This window comes from Microcaecilia unicolor, chromosome 6 (assembly GCF_901765095.1).
Source record: "Microcaecilia unicolor chromosome 6, aMicUni1.1, whole genome shotgun sequence".
Taxonomy (NCBI): Eukaryota; Metazoa; Chordata; class Amphibia; order Gymnophiona; family Siphonopidae; genus Microcaecilia; species Microcaecilia unicolor.
Genome location: NC_044036.1, coordinates 27,519,682 through 27,537,042, shown reverse-complemented (window position 1 = coordinate 27,537,042; position 17,361 = coordinate 27,519,682). Strand labels below are relative to the sequence as shown.

Here is a 17,361-nt window from a genome sequence, read left to right as displayed (position 1 = left end):
TGTATTTCCAAATTGGTAAATTTTACCAACATGGAAATACAGAGCGATTCTTTACGGTGACCTTAGTGCATCATCTGGGCCTAAGACATTTACCAAAGGTGAACACAGAACCAAACCCCACCGTGAATTCCCAATTATGCCACCAATCTCCCCCGCCCGTAAACTCGGGCAGAACAAGCTTTTTAAATTTCCTTATTCAGATCCTGGTCTCTCCATTTAGTGTGTGTGTGTCTGATAGATCCCACAAGCTTTATTCCCTTCAGTGAATTAATCTACTCATAATGTGTAAAAGAGCTCCCAGCATTCTGCCTGTCTGTCTCTATTTACATGTAGGCAGAGCTGTGATACCCACCCCCCTCCTGCAATTTAACTGTGTTCAAGCAGCCACATTCCTGTGCAGCTCTGCTAAGGCAAGCAAACTGACTGTCATAAACTCAGAAAGAACAAACCTATTTGCATTTTGAAGCACTTTATCAGGATTTCTTATCTCTTCTTCATTCTTATGCATTAAAAGCCACTCAACAAGCAAGATACAGTCATGCACAAGGATGAACAGCTCTCCCTGTAACTCTGAACCAGTGTAAACATTCTGAGCACACACACCTTTCCCATGCACAGTACTTCCTTCAGTGTTTTTAGTTTCTCACTCTGTGGAATGGATACAAAAACAGTGTGCTCCCATAATTTATAGGAAAATATTTTTCACCTTCCAATGGATAATGGCTCAGAACAAGTCAGTAAACAACAAGAAAAGCAGAAGGAACCCCAAAAGACCAGACTGAAACCACAGATGGTAAGAGCGCCAAAAGAAGCTTTATTGGGACCCTTACACGGTCCGTGTTTCGGCCGAAAAGGCCTTTCTCAGGGGTCTTCAAATTGACGTATACAGATGTTCCTCCAAAATTCTCATGGAGTAGAAAGGCATGAAACTATATATAGAGCAAAAACAAAAAAATAAAAGCGCTGATGCTATCCGAAATGAAACATAAACACTATTTTTTGTTTTTGCTCTATACAGTTTCATGCCTTTCTTCTGCTTTTCTTGCTGTTTTGTGTGTTTTTGCGGGAGATTTGGATTCTCTTTTTGTTGTCCTCCGAACAAGTCAGCGCCATGATCTCAATGCAGAAGAAAGTACATCTACTGTACTTGGGCTGTAGCTCCCACCCTCAAAAACACAATAGTTCATACTGTTCAAAGTCTAGGCTTTCTCATCAACTTTGTCTTGCAGCCTTCAAAGAAGCACTGATTCGTAGGAGCTGTTTTAGACACGGAGCAAGCCAGAGCTTTACTTTTGTAAGACAGAATGCAGAAGCTAATGTAATGTTTCCAAAATGGCCAGTGCTACCCATGCATCACAGCCACGTTAGGTCATAGGGCTGCTGCAGTAGTCCATGTTGTACCATATGCTCACCTCAAAATGACAAAGCCACCATAAAACCTCAAATTCCAATAGAATCAATGTACACAACCTTTTGTTTAGTTTTATTTACTTACTTTTTAAAAGCAGTACATCAAGTCAATGTGATTTACAATTACATTTCCTATTCCCTCCCACTGCTCAGAGAACAGCGTACAAAACAAAGCCGCTTTACTGCTGAAAAAATAACACCAGGTCAGAGCAGGCGTTGGGGTGTTTTAAGAGATGATTTCTCACAATTCTTTCTTTAATTCAGAAGCAGAAGGAAGCTCGTCCAAGCCCATAAGTACTGGTCGTGAGAGTCGAATGTGTGTGAGTCGGAGCAAACCCAAAAGTGAAAGCACACTTTGGTGCCCGTTTCCTGCGTTTAAATATAAGCCTTCCAAGTAAAAAAAAAAAATTGAAACACTTATATTTAAAGGCACAGAAAACAACCGCCAGGTTTGCCTGGTGCATGCGCACAGGAGCTGAGCTTAGAATGAAACTGTTCTGTGCTTTCGCTTTGATAGTGGAGTGGAGGAGTGGCCTAGTGGTTAGAGCACCCGTCTTGCAATTCAGAGGTGGCTGGTTCAAATCCCACTGCTGCTCCTTGTGATCTTGGGCAAGTCACTTAACCCTCCATTGCCTCAGGTACAAACTTAGATTGTGAGCCCTCCTGGGACAGAGAAATAGCCAGTGTACCTGAATGTAACTCACCTTGAGCTACTACTGAGAAAGGTGAGAGCAAAATCTAAATAAATATAATTTGAATACTGTTTCCTTTCAGCTGGGTTTCTGCACTGTTGGCTTACTGCATTGGGCCACTGGTGGGCCTGTTTTTCAACAACAGACATGTTATCTATGAAATTGAAACCCCTGAGCTTAGGTGTCACTCACACGCATGTCTAATTATATCCTGCCTATCGAGGGACTAAAACAAAAGTTGCTTCCCTGTAAAGGATACATTCCAGAAATAGATTAGTCACGCATACAATCCTTACCACTTTCCTGAGAGAGGTATTACTACTGCAGCTGTGCAGTTAACCAAAGTGACTGAAAAGACTGCTGCATGCATCCCACTATGTAATTAAGAAGCCGGTTTGGATTGTTTAATAGATGCAAGACAGACACTAGCATACAGTTTTCATGCAGATGGATTTACCACATCTCTCTACTCAAGATAGGTAAGCAGAAAGCTAGAGCTAGTTTGATATCTAGTTATGTATCATAGTAGCATGTGATATCAAGTAAACTTTACACAAAATGTACACATTTATTGAAGCAAAAAAACCTGCTTACATTCAATATTACCCACATCAAATGAGTGATAATTGCCGATCACAGTGGATTCCACTTGCTAAAATATCTTTTGCAACACTTTTTTTGTGTTTGTGGTCATCTTGTCAATGGTTTGAAGCAGAAAATGAACTCCAGGGCCATACTGATTATTATTCACACACTGTCTATCAAGCTGAAAGGTAAGATGTTTGCACACATGAAAAATGAAGGGCAGGAACAGTGTTGATTTAACTTACAGGCATGCTTCCATTACAGGAATCCACTGCATTCTTTAACATAAGTACAAAGTTGTGAAAAACATTAAATCGGTCTACAGGCATCAATACAACTTTCAATTGATTTGTACCAGTTCCAGGAACAATATTCTGCTTACAAGACCAAAACGTTTTTAAAATGTGCGTACCGTTACCGGTTGTGCTGATACAAGACATAAATACACTGGTAAATAAATCTTTCTGCCAAACTGAAGAGCTTTAAATGTTGACAGTCCTGTGATGAAAAGGTGTTTTTGTTATAAATGTAGGAGAAAAGCAAGCAGAAGCATGTTTCTCAGCAGGAGTAACTGTGTCTACAACCAATAACTCTATACTGCATAAATGACACAGCTTTTTTATCTTGCAGATGGTTAGATGAGGGTGGCACTCTGTCCTTTAACACCTTACAATTAGAAGTAAATGTGATCATGTTGAAAACAACAGCCGAACTTTCCTCTCGCTGCATGTACTGTATACAGCGTATATATTTGGTAGCTTTGAATTGTGCCAGGCCATTTCTATGGCTCAAACTGTTCCTTCTATAAAGTATATGTGTTAGAGGCAGCAATCAGAAATACATTATACATGGAATACATTCTTGGGTTGTCGAGCAAGGCCAGGCAACTTTACTAAAAGCATAATGCTTGCTTTGTGGCAGGGTAGACCTGAGTTGAAAGCCCTCTCTCTTGCAGCCATCAGGCTAGCTAGACCTACACGTCATGAGTGGTTCGCTTGGGCCTAGGGAGAAGCTAGGCCTTTGTGGCTTCTGTTGGTCAAAAGAGCAGTGTCGAGAAGGGGGAACCTCTGTCACACTGGAGCAGCCTACTGGTCACAGAAACAAATGGTCAACCAGGGAAGACAGGGTTTAAATTTCACCAAGATATGTGGTGAGGGTTGGCCAAGTCACTTCAGCCTCCAGTGCTCAGGTACAACTGAGCTCGCAATCCCACTTTGACCGGGAAATAACTTATGTACTTGACTGTAACTCAACCTTGAGCTCCTATTTGAAAAGGGGCAAATAATAAATCTTAAACATTCTAAATCTGAAGACACCCATCTACATTGTTTGGAGAAGAATAGACACACAATGAAAACTGTAATTCTATCTATCTATCCTTACTTATAAACAGGGAATAGACTACAGTTACAGTACTATGTAATGAAATATAACAATCTTCCCCTGGCTAGTCAGCTATGAATTCTAACAGGGAAGTCTCTTAAATCAGCAGAAATTGCCCCGAAATGTTTGCATGAAGTTTCTGCCATGGGTACACCCTGTCTGAATGCTAGAAAAGAACTTTAATTAGCCTTTGGTCTATGGATGTAAAAGTACATGTAGTAATGAGGTGTGTATTGATATGCAACAGCCATGGAGGTGGTACCAGAGGCATAGTTTTGGCAAAGTACTTGTGCTTTATACATAAGGATTACAATTTTAGGTTTTAACTGATAAAATACCTGATACAATAAAAAAGTGAAGAAAGAAATTAAAATAGGTGTTTACTGGATAAACACCAGAAAACCAGCACAGCTGGTACGCTCTTGCTGCTCCCTGGCTTGGATCCTCTGCTCAGTGATGCGTGTGTGTGTGTCAACAATGCTTAAGTGACACAAACTTCCACTGGCAAAGGTACCAAGCAATAGTACCTGTAGCATGAAAACACAAGACTTTCTGTGCCCTCACACTCCCCTCCCCTCCACATATACTAAATAGCTGGAAAATAAACATCTAAGAACCAGCCCAGCAGGTGTATTTTGGTTACAAGTGCTGCAGGTTTTCAGAGGCTAGTTTATATGACACATGGGCATCTCAAACAGCTGAACTTTCTCCCTAGGCGGCAGATGATCAGAAGCAAACACAGGCACCAGAGGCCATCAGCGTTGGACTAGCGCCTGCATTTGCCTCTGCCCCAGGATCAGAGCTGACGAGCACATGAAACGAGCTCACTGGCACTGACTGCCAATTGCATGCAAAAGAGGGGCTGCCACGTTCCTCTCAGATGACCAGCAAGTGGTGGACCAAACAAGGATGCTGCTCCCGTGGCAAACCCTATGCCAGGTTAGAGCTGGTGTCAGGGTTTGCGGAGCAAGTGAGAGGAAGAGGGGAGACCAGCAAACATAGCCCTGGTGGTCCAGTGGACCCCACGAGATCCCTCAAACCCCCATATGTGTAAGGGTCTGGAAGTCTGGTGAACCCCCAGGCTCCTTCCCCCCCCCCCCCAAGCACATACCTCCCATTAACCCCCTGCCAAACACAAAGCCCCCCCAACACCAAATATACCCTGGTGGCCCCCCCTCAACAGCCTTCCTCCCACCCAACACTAGCCCTGGTGGTGGGGTCCTCTCCCGAACCCAACCCCCTCCCATACCTTAAGGTTAGAGGAGGGAGAGACTAGCACCCTCCCTCCTCTGGGCGCCACCTCAAAATGGCAGTGCCTTGCCCTGTGCATCCCACTGTGCAGGGTGCTGCCATTTTGATGTGTGCCCTGAGGAGGGAGGGAGTGCTTCCTTCTCCAGCCTTAAGGCATGAGGGGGGTTGGGTTCGGGGGGACCTCACCACTAGATCACCAGCGCTAGCATTGAGGGGGGGGGGGGTCTGTCAAGGGTCCCACTGGACCACCAGGGTATCCAGTGTTGGGGGGGGGGGGGGGTCAGGGGGTCCACAGAATCTCCCAACCCTTGTTTGGGGGCTTGGGCTTTAGGATTGACAGGTCAGGATTTTTTTTTTTTTTTTTTTTTTGACAGCCCAGACCTGTCAAATCTCTTCTACAGAATTGTGCCTTGAGCGCATGCCCAGGCACAATTCTCCCACAGCAGTTCCCAATGATCAAAGCTAATAACGCACCTAAATTTGCACGCTATTAGCGTTGATCCTTGGGGAGTTAATGCTCTGTGCTGTTTTGGAATAGCATGGGGAATTATCTGCCCCTAGGGCCCCGATGCTCAGAAGCAAATGTAGGCGGTAGAGGCCTTTAGCGCCTGCATCAGTGGCACAGGAAAAATGAGTACGCCAGAGATTAGCACAAATAGAATGCTAATGTAGTCAAATGCATGTTAAGGAGGTCATTTCCTATTCCCTGCCAATGCTCAGAGAACAGCACACAAAAGAAAGTCACCTTACCACTGAAAAAATAACACCAGCTTTGAGTAGGCGTTAGGGTTTTTGAAGAGAGGATTTCTCACAATTCTTTCTGCCGGTTTTTCTTTAACTTTGAATTAGAAGGAAGCCCATGCAAGCCCCTAAGCACAAGTATTAAGAAACAAATGTGCACGACTCCGAACAAACCCAAAAGTGAAAGCACACACTGGTGCCTCTTTCCTGCATTTAAGTATAAGGCTTCCAATTAAAAAAAAAAAAAGTGAAAAACTTATATTTAAAGGTGCAGAAACCGACACCATGTGTCATGTTCGGGTTTTGTCTGGTGCATGCGAACAGAAGCTAGGTTTACTGTGAAATTCTTCTGTGCACGTGCCAAGCACGTCCCCCCTCCTTGCTTTAACAGCATGCATATAGTTTGCATATCATTTTCTCTGAGCACTAGTGCGCTAATTTTCTGTGCTGTTGGCTTGCTGTAGTTCTGAGCATTTGGCAGTATGTGACATATTATAAAATTAAACTTATACCCCCAGATTCTATTTGGGCACTGATATTTTGGCATGGAGCAAGGATGTGTGTATAAATAAATCAAGCCATTAACTAGCTCTTAAGACTGGATGCCTAAGTCCCCTAGCACACAACTCATAAGCGCATGTGGCAAGGGGAAGGGCAGGGGTGTTCTGGAAAGTTGTGCACAGTTTTATAGAATAGCGCTATTTCCACACCCAAATGAAATTAGTTGGGCATTGGGATGTACACCAGGTTTCAGCTGGCATAAACACTGATGCCCAGCTTTGGGCATGGGAATTGGCTTTCAGCGCTATTCTATCAAGGATGCTCAACCAGGCACACCCTTTATAAAATAGCACTTAGAGCTGATTTTTTAGCCCCATTTGTAGAATTCTCTTCCCCCCCCCCCCCCCCCCCATGCTGTATAGTTTGTTGAAGCCTTTCACATTGGGTTCCAAGAATACTTAAATGCAGTTGCTCAGCTATTTCAAGTCAAGAGGTGACAGTATTTAACTCAGGTTAAAAGCTCTATGCGATTGGGGACCAGCCCCCACAAATGGTCGTACCAGAAGAGAAATGCAAGATGGTTTTGAATAACATTTTCACTGATTTTTCCTTGGCTGTGGCACTGCTGCAGGACTGATCTACAACTTACAGGACCAAGATAGCCACAAGGTGAATTTTGCCCTTGAAACCTGTTGAGGGAGGCTTCAAACACACCAGGCAGGTGTTTGCTTATTTGAAAAACAAACAAAAAAGCATTAGAACATTTCTCCAGGGCCTATTTTCAGAGAGAAGTCGAGCTTGAGAAGCTTTTGCTTGCTAGTTATGGTGTACATTCAGCACTTTAAAAAGATGCATTGTAGAAGATCCTCTGCCCTGAATGGAAATCTTAACAGACAAACCACCTAGAAGACGTTACATTTTGGGCTCGATTTTAAAAGCATCTCTACATGTAAGCAGCAACATGTGTAAATAGCTTTCCGAAAGCCACTGTTTACACGTGGAGAACACCAGGACAGAGATTTTAAGGGGGTGTGGTTTAGGTATAGCTTGGGCAGGCCACAAACCTACAAGTGTATTCCCTATGTAAAAATGTTCTCCACTGGGTTTTGACATAGCTTAGAAGCGCATACAGATTATTAAAAAAAAGTGCTCATTTTCCCCAGAGCTTTACATAAGGGATTAAGGGAATAATTCTCCCTCAAAAATTATGGCCTCACTATTTAATTGGTGGTACTTAGATGTGTAGGTTTTTAAACGTGTCTGACTACACATGTGTGTCAGAGGCTACAGACAGAAGTTGGAGAGCTGGCATTTATAAGTGCAAAAGCCTTGACCCGCCACTCTTTTTAAGCATGTATAAATACGTAAAAACGGCTGCTTCTGCTGTACATGCCAGCAAGTACAAAAATGCCTGCACGTTTATAAGTATTCTACAGAAGGCTTTACATTCATGTGAGCCTTTTGTAAAATACCCCCACAATTAAACAGGCCTTGATACCCTTCTGAGCATTGTATGTAAAACTGAGTTTTTAGTTTTATAAGGATCTCCCCAGTTTTAGAAAGCAAACAAACATAGATGGCGGTATTCTAGTCATTTACACAGATAAGCAGCCTCTTAACAGAAATTGGTAGATATGCATGTGGGCGGATTCCACAAGTACATGCATATATTATAAAATATTATCATTTACACCCATATTGGCCAACATATAGGCTCATGTAAGCGACCATGCCTTAACTGTATGTGCATTTTCAGCCATACACTATTATTCTATAATGTAGGTGCCCATCATTCTTAATAGAACATTCTTGAAATAGGCCCCGTTATAGAATTACCCTCCAACACCCTAATTCCATGAACTTGCACACATAATTTGACTCTAGGACTAGATTCTATACATTACGCCTAAAAGATCAGCACCAAAACAAAATAGGCCTCGGTGTGTTCCACAATTAGGCATACGTTATAGAATACGCTTAAATTTCTACGCAGTTTAGATACTAGGCCAAACACCTGTCTGCGTGACTAAACTTAGTCGCAGTTACATTGTAAATGCCGATGCCTAAATTAGAACGGACCGGGTGTATTCTATAACAACACACTTAGATTTTAGAAATGCCCATGACATACCCTCCCCCCCCCCACACCCTCTTTTCAACTATGCCACTTAGAATTTATGCCCATCACAGTCTAGAATATGCTTCAACAGTTCTGCATGTAAATTCTAATTAACACCAATTAGTGTCAATAATTACTTAAGTGGCAATTATTGGCGCTGATTGACTTTAATTAAGTTGTGCCCGCAAATCCAGAAGACAACTGGATTTACACATGCGATTTAAAGTCACTCGATATAGAATCCAGAGGTTACAGTGCAAAGTTATAAATGCCAGTTATGTATGTAACTTAATTTTCAAATTAGCTGCCAACACACATTAACCAATAATTGGCACTCATTTGCAGTTACACAGGTAACTGCCCTTAGTAGTCTACAAATTGCGCACATAAAATTCATAGTGTGTAACTGCGAGGGGGCATGGACCTGGCAGGGTCATAGGCATGACTAGCACTTAGATACATAGCTTATACAATACTAACAGTTACGTGCTTAGGCATGTGCATTTACCCCGTCACTGAGAAAGCGTAAGTGCTCAAGCCTAAAGTTAGGCACATAACTGCAGACTTAAGGGAAAGGGGGATGGAATGTGATATTCTGCCCTTCTGTGGTTACAATAAAAGTGGTTTATGTATCATATTCGGGTACCGGGCAATGGAGGGTTAAGTGACATGCCCAGCGTCACAAGGAGCTGCAGTGGGAATCAAATGCAATTCATCACGATTAAGCTAGTATTCTGCAACGGCAATTATAACTGCCAATATAGAATTGGGCTTAGTGTGCATCATTCCGGAGCCTATTTTTAGGGGACTGGTACAGAATTACCCCCCCCCCTCCCCCAAGTGTTTAGGACAGCACTTTATGAACCCTTCTTCATATAGGCTCAAGCAGAGTAGTTATCAGGATATCTGCAATGAATCTCTTCCATGCTCAGCCATCATGGAATAGTCTCTAAAGTTTTCAATGGATGGCACATTAGTGGTTCTTTAAAAAAAAAGAAAAGAATGGTGCCATAAATAATTTCTAATCTACCGTAGGTGCCTGTGATTCTGAAAATCAATCCTTTTTTTTTAAAAATGCAGTACAGGTAGGACGGATTATTAACAGAGTGCTTAGAATTGATTCTGTTAGTAGAATAACTCCAGGCTCCGCTCATTCTGCCTCGCCTCACCCTATGCTTGGAACAACCTTCCTGAGCCCTTACGCCAAGCCCCCTCCCTGCCCGTCTTCAAGTCTTTGCTTAAAGCCCACCTCTTCAATGCTGCGTTCGGCACCTAACCCTTACCGTTCAGTGAATCCAGACTGCCCCAATTTGACTGCCCCCTATCGGACCGACCGTTCACTTGTCTATTAGATTGTAAGCTCTTTGAGCAGGGACTGTCTCTCTTTGTTAAATTGTACAGCGCTGCGTAACCCTAGTAGCGCTCTAGAAATGTTAAGTAGTAGTAGTAGTAGAATAAGAGCTGGAACTGGGCTTGCCCACGGCTTTATCTGTTGAACTGGGCTGCTCGTCATAGCAAAAGGCAGATCTATCAAGTATTATGAAAAGTACATATAAAAAGGATCCTATTTGTTAAAAGTGTGCCACTTCCAGGAGTCACGGGCCCGTAACACGTGATTTTGTTTTCCTGCTGTGACTGTAAATGAACACTAGAGTCTAGGGTTGTTTTCGCACGTTAAGTTTAAGCTTATACATGTGATTGAAACCCATGAGGCTGCCTACGCTTCTCGAGGTTAATTGTCTTATAGGACTGTGTTACAAGGGCATCAAGCTTCCCTCACAAGTTCACCTTCCTAGAAAGTGCTGAAACAGCTGAGAGTAAGCCCCAATACTGGAAGCATAGCTCACCACAGGGAGAACAAAAGTGAAGAGCAGGCACTAATGCTTGTGCTTGGCAGGCAAGAATAAAGCAAGAAAGCCACTTTAATAATAATAATAAATAGACTTTTAGCTATAGAAGCAAAAACCTGAAGCCCACGCGCACAAAGAGCAAACAGCTGGTAGGGAGTTCGATTCATGAAAGTGGATGAAATACTGCATTCTTTTCTTAGACGTTTAAAGAATCTCAATTTTTTTTTTTGATGGGTGTTCAAGGTCAGTCTGTGGCCCACCAGCTTTCTAAAATGTACTAGATTGCACACAGTTTCGTACTCAAAACGATTGTTACAGAGGGGCAGCCACAACAGCTATATCCACTGCACGTCAGTTTGGCTTCGTGGCTGAAGGTTTTTTATAAGGTGGTGGTTTTCCATGACGTACAATGTATTTTTCTAAGCTGTCTAAAATGGCGTTGACTATTCGCTGGACATCTGGATCGGTATCACCATTTTCCTTGATATGGTACAGTTGGCGCAGGCCACCCTCTTCAATTAACATACTGCAGTATCGCGCTGCTGGAAATAAAAGAAACAAGTCTTTATAAACAAGAGCTTGGCAAACTGCAGACTGGATGGACCGCACAGGTCTTTATCTGCCGTCATTTACTATGTTACATTTACTATGAAGAAAGTAGATGTATGATCATTTTAAGCAAAATGAATTCTTCAGGCTTCTGCTATATATGTATATCACTTCCTCATCTCCATCACCCCCTCTGCGCTGGAAGACAGAAGACACTTTATAATGGAAGAGTAGGCTAGGAAGGTTCTGACCGAAGCCATTTCTCCGATGTCGGTAAGGACTCAGCAGAGTTTGTCTCAACAGCAGCAATTACACCCTCCACTCTGGTCTAGGACAGGACTACATTTCATTTAATGTTTCCGGTTCTTTTATCCCACATTATCCAAACAGAGTTTGGTTCAATGTGGCTTATATCATCTCTATCATGCCCAAATCCAACCAGACAGGAGATACGGAACCCGACTGCACCACAGAGATCTTGGTTACAATGGTGGCAGGTCAACTCTCCATTCGCCACTCGGACACAATGGAAGGAAACTCCACTTTAGCCCTACTGGCATCAGACACAGATCATAAGGTCCATTTGGTCTGCTCGTGTCCATCTACCGTCCCATTTACAGTAGATCCTATTCTGTCTTGGGCACTGCTTTCCTTTTCCCCACATGCACTGACTCCCTTATTACTAAATAGTACCCCAGCCATATGAGAAGCGACAGCACTAAATTCCCACAACTCCATTATCAATTTATCCTTTATAATACAACCTTTGCATTAAGTTTGTGGCTCCCAACAGCTGATCTATAACCTAAGCTAAAGCTTACAAATATTTATCTACCTGTGTCTAGAGCTGTTTTTGTGTTCTTATACTAATACATTTATTCCTAGAGCAATCTATACTCAGGAATAGCTTTCTCCTTCATAATTACATAGGTCCCCTCCCCCAATTTTGGTGTGCAGAGAACATTTTTTTCTCATATATTATGTAGTATGGCTATGGGGTGCCGCTAGTCAGATTCTCATTGTACACCGGAGCCACATCAGAACAGTATTCAAAGTTAAGAGCTCATTTGATAGACTAAACATAAAATATAATGAATACACCCTTTTACTAAATCTGATTTTATACACATACATTTTACTGTACATATATGTATAGCGCTATGCCAGATTTAAAACAATCCGTCCAAGTTTTGAAAGGGCTTATCCCAAATCAGGTTCAAGGTATCAGAGTCAAAATAAGGCCAATATACAAAATAAAAGGTAATTTTCAAGTTTGGTAGTACATACGATTTTTGCTGCAAACATGTTGCATGGCCCACACAGCCCACAACTGGACTCCAGGGGTGCTGAAGCAGCCAAGTAATGGAAAGAATGGATTGAAGGACCTAGAAAGGACCAACACGAATACTTAGCCACATTTTCCCAAGACCTGTTGTTTTTTTTTCCTTGCATTTCATGTATAGCATAAGAGCAAATCTCAGAAAGAAAAGATGCAACGGTGAGACGACAGGGATGTTATGCCAGCACAGTCCCTGGATTTAAGGGACAATGCTGGGACCAAATGCTTGAGGATGTGAAGGCTGTTATTCTGTAAGGGAGCAAGTACAGGGTTAACTGCAACTTTGCATAATGATCTATGGAGTCGCTTTACAATGGACTCGAAAACCACACATCTACATGAGAGCTCTGCTCAGGACGTTGTACGTGATCTAGAACATTGTTTACAGCTTTAAGAAACTAAATTTTAACTTGTAGAAGGTAAATACCTGTAAGCAACCATCTCACACTCTGGTGTTGGCCACTTCAAAATGGCAGAGTGCTGTGAAAAAAGCAGAGCATATATATCTTAATCAAAAGGATTGCTCAGTGTAATATTTCATGATTAAGATTTGATTCAAGTCGTCAATGTGCATTCATAGCTGGTCCCTGGATGTCTAAGCTAAGCGACTCTTATAAACATAAGGACGATTGAACTAATGGTTTTTCTGTGGAAATTTTATGCAAAATTAAAAAAAAAAAAAAGAACTTGACCTATGATGAACTGTGGTGAGCCATGAGTGGTTAAAAGTTTATGGCTCATGTGAAATATCACACTCAATAAATGGCCGCTTCGAATAACAATTAGACTGGTCTAGATAGATCTCTCACAATTGCCAATGTCCAGTCAACATTATATATACTGTATTTCTTCACCAACTTTAAACATCAATGTTTATCAAAGAAATCTTCAGCAATCATTATCTTCTTATAGTATTCATATACTTTTGTAGAATGCCTCAGTGATGTTCGTCGTCCACCACCCTTACAGGCTTTATGTGACGACAAATATAAACTTCAACCTCTTCATCGGCCTGATATTTCCTTTTGACAGGCTATAGTTTATAGAAAACTTTTGTTTTTAGAAAACGTTTACACTTATCTTAATTATTCTGTCATGTGAAATATGGCACCTCCGCTGGTTTAAAAATGTTTTGACAGTGAGATGAAACTTCAATTATACCATATATCATGTGTTTTGTTACATTTACATATGTGCTGGGACTGTTGATGTAGTCATTCACAGAACATAGTCAACATAAACCATAGAGCAGCAGGTGTCTTGGGCCTTCTGTGCAATGGGGTTCAAGCTCTTATGTCTCAGGTGCATTTCTTTGATGCTCATAGTTTAAGTAACGGAGGGGCCTTTTCCATCAAGCTGATGGCACTGGAGAGCCCATTATAATTAGGCAGTTAAGTAGGGAGGGGATGGAAATGGCTGTTCTATATTCCCTCCCCCCCCAAAATCCCCACACAGCAGGGTTTAATGCATTACTCTACCAGTTGCTCCACAAGAGTATTCCTGAGACTACTGCTCAGCGTCCAGGTCTCCTCCCCACGGGATATTAAGTGAGCAATAATCCCAGCCGCAAAATAACTGACTTCCACCTCAACACTGTGCAGTAATTTATTGATGTGGTCTATGAAGTTCTTCAACATTAGTTCAGAATGGAGTTCTCGGACTTCTGCTATATTGTTCTGCAATGAAAGAAAGCAAATAAATAGCACCAAAATGTTTGAGAAACACGAGGAGGCTCATTTTCAAAGCACACAGACATATCAAGTTAAATAACTTTGTAAATCTATGCGCTTTGAAAATGAGCACCGTAATGTCTCAATACATCTCACAAAGAAATTTCCCCCAAATATAATTAGTGATGGGACTGCTGGAATAATCACAGGAAGGTTAGCTTTTTGGTGTTCATATATAAAGGGTATACAGTTTATCTATGTCTAATGTTTATGGAAAGAAAAGATTCAGGAGAAAAGAAAACTTCTGTCATGAATTATCTAATATAATAATTCGCACCTCCAACGTTCTGAAGCTGACTCCGTGGCAGTGAAGCCCTGAAGCTCTGTAGTGTTTGTAGGCTTCATAATCGCTCCCGCCCATGGTAACGCGACGTCAGAATAATCCCTCCCTCCAATTTCCAGACCCCCCTTTCCCTCCGATTTCCTAACCCCTGGACCCCTCTGCTGCGACTCTCTCGAGCCCCCCTTCCCGCCACCAACCCTCCCCCGCTGCCATCGCGTACCTGTGCTGGCAGGGGACCCCAACCCCCGCCAGCCGAAGTCCTCTTCTCGGCCGCGCGGCGTGGACGAATGATCTGATCAAGTTGCAATCTGTTTGTGTGCGTGCGTCTGATGTTCTGCACACAGTGCATTCTAAACTGCCTAGCAGACCACCTCCGAGGGAGCCACGGTACCAGGCACATTAGAATGTTGGAGGTGAGAATTATTATATAGGATTCTATGCAGGGTCACAAAACTTACAAATTTGTGCTTCTAAGAAGGGGAAATTTAATTATAGTAGATATCTATTTAAACAGACATATCTCTTTATGAATGATTCTTAAGTTTTATGACACGAACTTTGCATATCTTACCAAAAGGCCGAGAACTTTCTGCTGGATGGAGGACTCGGATGGAAAAGACTGAAACGAGAAATACAATGGCTGTAAAAGTGAAGGTACAAGAATAAAATCCGAGTGTTTACAGGCCCCCTGGAAGTCAGTCCCTTACCTCTAGAACCTTCATAAAGAGCTCCAGACCTTGGTTTTCGATGAAGTGTCTGCAGGTGGTGGGGGATTCATCTGTGAGGTTCCACAGGGCACTCAGGGTAAACTTTAAAGTTGTGTCCACTAAGTTCTGGTTGGTTTTCTGTTTGACTATTTGCAGAAGTTGCTGTAAAATAAAATCAGCAGATGGCTTTATAATTATTTCATGATTATGAACTGACCATATCTTTAAAATGAATTATTTTCAGTATGTTTGCTCCCTAGAAAATCTCTCTTGTAAGACAATAAAAGAGATATTATATTTCCTGTGTGTGCCTTTCTGTTTGAAGACTTATTGAGAGTATTTGTATAAACCATTATAAAATTAGGTCATGCCTAAAAGCACAGTGCAAGCTGGTGCACACTTTTACAGTAGGTGTGTGCAGGGGTGGAGTTATGCATATATTCTACAAAACACACATGCTAACATTTACACTTGAATGTCTGTGCCTTTAATCTAGATTTGTCACACAGGTGCCGATTATTTGGATTTTGCCCACACCTTTTTCAGTAGCAGCTCAAGGTAAGTTACATTCAGGTACACTAGTTATTTTCCTGTCCCTGGAGGGCTCATGATCTGTTTGCACCTGAAGCAATGGAAGGTAAAGCGCCTTGCCCAAGATCACAAGGAACAGCGGTGGGATTTGAACAAGGCACCAGTAGATGTCAAGCCTGGTGCTCTACCCACAAGACTACTCCTCCATTCTACAAATACCACCAACATAGGTGCCTTCTTGAGCAGGGACTGTCTTTTCTACATGTTAAATTGTGAAACGCTGCGTACGACTGGTAGCGCTATAGAAATGATTTATAGCAGTAGAAGTAGTTCTTGCTCACTAAACCTAGGCACTCTTGTATAAAATTAACCCCACTGTGCATAAAAGTCATGCGCTCTGGGCCGACTTAAACCCTTCCTAAGTATGAGATTTAACAGCACTCCTGTTTAACTAACTGGAGCAAGCTGCATATGCATACAGGACACAACTCTTTAAATCAAAGGTGCTTGTCGGTTAAAGGAGGGTTGATAATTCTTGCTAAAACATACTATTGGTAGGCTTGAGTTTATTGATAGTAATTTAGAAATAGTAAGTAATTGCTGTTTAGACATTGACTATTTGGACTGGTGTGACACCCCTAAATAAAAAGCTGAATCAAAATGGGGGGGGGGGGGGGGGGATAACAATGATAAAATATTGAAGACTGCTGCTATTGTTACACATTTGTTTTTCCTGTGTTTGATATAGCATTACTGTACTTCTGGAGAGTTGGAATTGTATAATTTGACGTGTCACCAATAAAAAATTGTTGAACCATAAATCAAAGGTGCTGCCTCTCTGCTCTCGGTCTAAAACCTTTACACAGCAGACACTTGAAGCCCTGCAGCTGTAACACAAACACAAAGCAGAAATGCTTGGTACACTGGGTACAACCGATGTTCCACTCACCCTGACAATGAAGAGCTCGGCACCAAGTTGGGCAGTCTGCTCAGTGGAAAGCTGTAAATAAAGACAACATTGGTATATAGAGAGCTGAAAAATCTAATACCCTTGAAACGCTAGATGGATGCAGCTATCCTGGACTTGTGAAGGATGTACCTTGGCAGCCAGAATGGAGATTATTGCCACAGCCATCCTTTGCATGTTTTGGTCTTCATGGTTGCATAGCCACTGCATGACAAGTTTGGCAGCTTCAAACCTAAAAGTGGTAGCATTTTAAAATGAGCAGTTCTCTAAATATAAGAACATGAGAACAACAACAGAAACGAACAAAAAAAAAAAAAAAAAAAGACTACTATTTTATTATTTAAGAAAAAAACTGTAGCCCTGTTATTAACCACTGTCACTGGGGTCAGGCAATTGAATAAATAAATTGAACACCACCCAAACTCTCATCCACTCTCTCGTTACCTCTCGCCTTAACTACTGCAACCTACTCCTCACTGGTCTCCCACTTAGCCACCTATCCCCCCTTCAGTCCGTTCAGAACTCTGCTGCACGTCTTATCTTCCGCCTGAACCGATACACTCATATCACCCCTCTCCTCAAGTCACTTCATTGGCTTACGATCAGTTACCGCATTCAAGTCAAGCTTCTGCTACTAACCTACAAATGTACTCGATCTGCAGCCCCTCCCTACCTCTCAACCCTCATCTCCCCATACGTTCCTACCCGTAACCTCCGCTCTCA

At 42.1% G+C, this 17,361-nt stretch overlaps 1 protein-coding gene across 10 annotated transcripts in view; it reads right to left on the bottom strand.

Annotated features, from left to right (window-relative positions):
* Window positions 1–10,566: 10,566 nt before the first annotated feature.
* ZYG11B (zyg-11 family member B, cell cycle regulator) overlaps window positions 10,567–17,361 on the bottom strand; it is a 39,205-nt gene continuing 32,410 nt past the window's right edge. For 9 of the 10 annotated variants that reach the window (XM_030206651.1, XM_030206653.1, XM_030206654.1 and 6 more), the window contains 8 exons: window positions 16,771–16,870; window positions 16,621–16,671; window positions 15,141–15,302; window positions 15,005–15,052; window positions 13,899–14,096; window positions 12,848–12,900; window positions 12,369–12,466; window positions 10,567–11,074 (listed from right to left, as the gene is read on the bottom strand). In XM_030206651.1, coding sequence (XP_030062511.1) covers window positions 10,884–11,074; window positions 12,369–12,466; window positions 12,848–12,900; window positions 13,899–14,096; window positions 15,005–15,052; window positions 15,141–15,302; window positions 16,621–16,671; window positions 16,771–16,870 — 901 coding nt within the window. In that variant the 3' untranslated portion in view covers window positions 10,567–10,883. The remainder of the gene's footprint in view (window positions 11,075–12,368; window positions 12,467–12,847; window positions 12,901–13,898; window positions 14,097–15,004; window positions 15,053–15,140; window positions 15,303–16,620; window positions 16,672–16,770; window positions 16,871–17,361) is intronic. The other variant, XM_030206649.1, reaches the window with a different exon arrangement.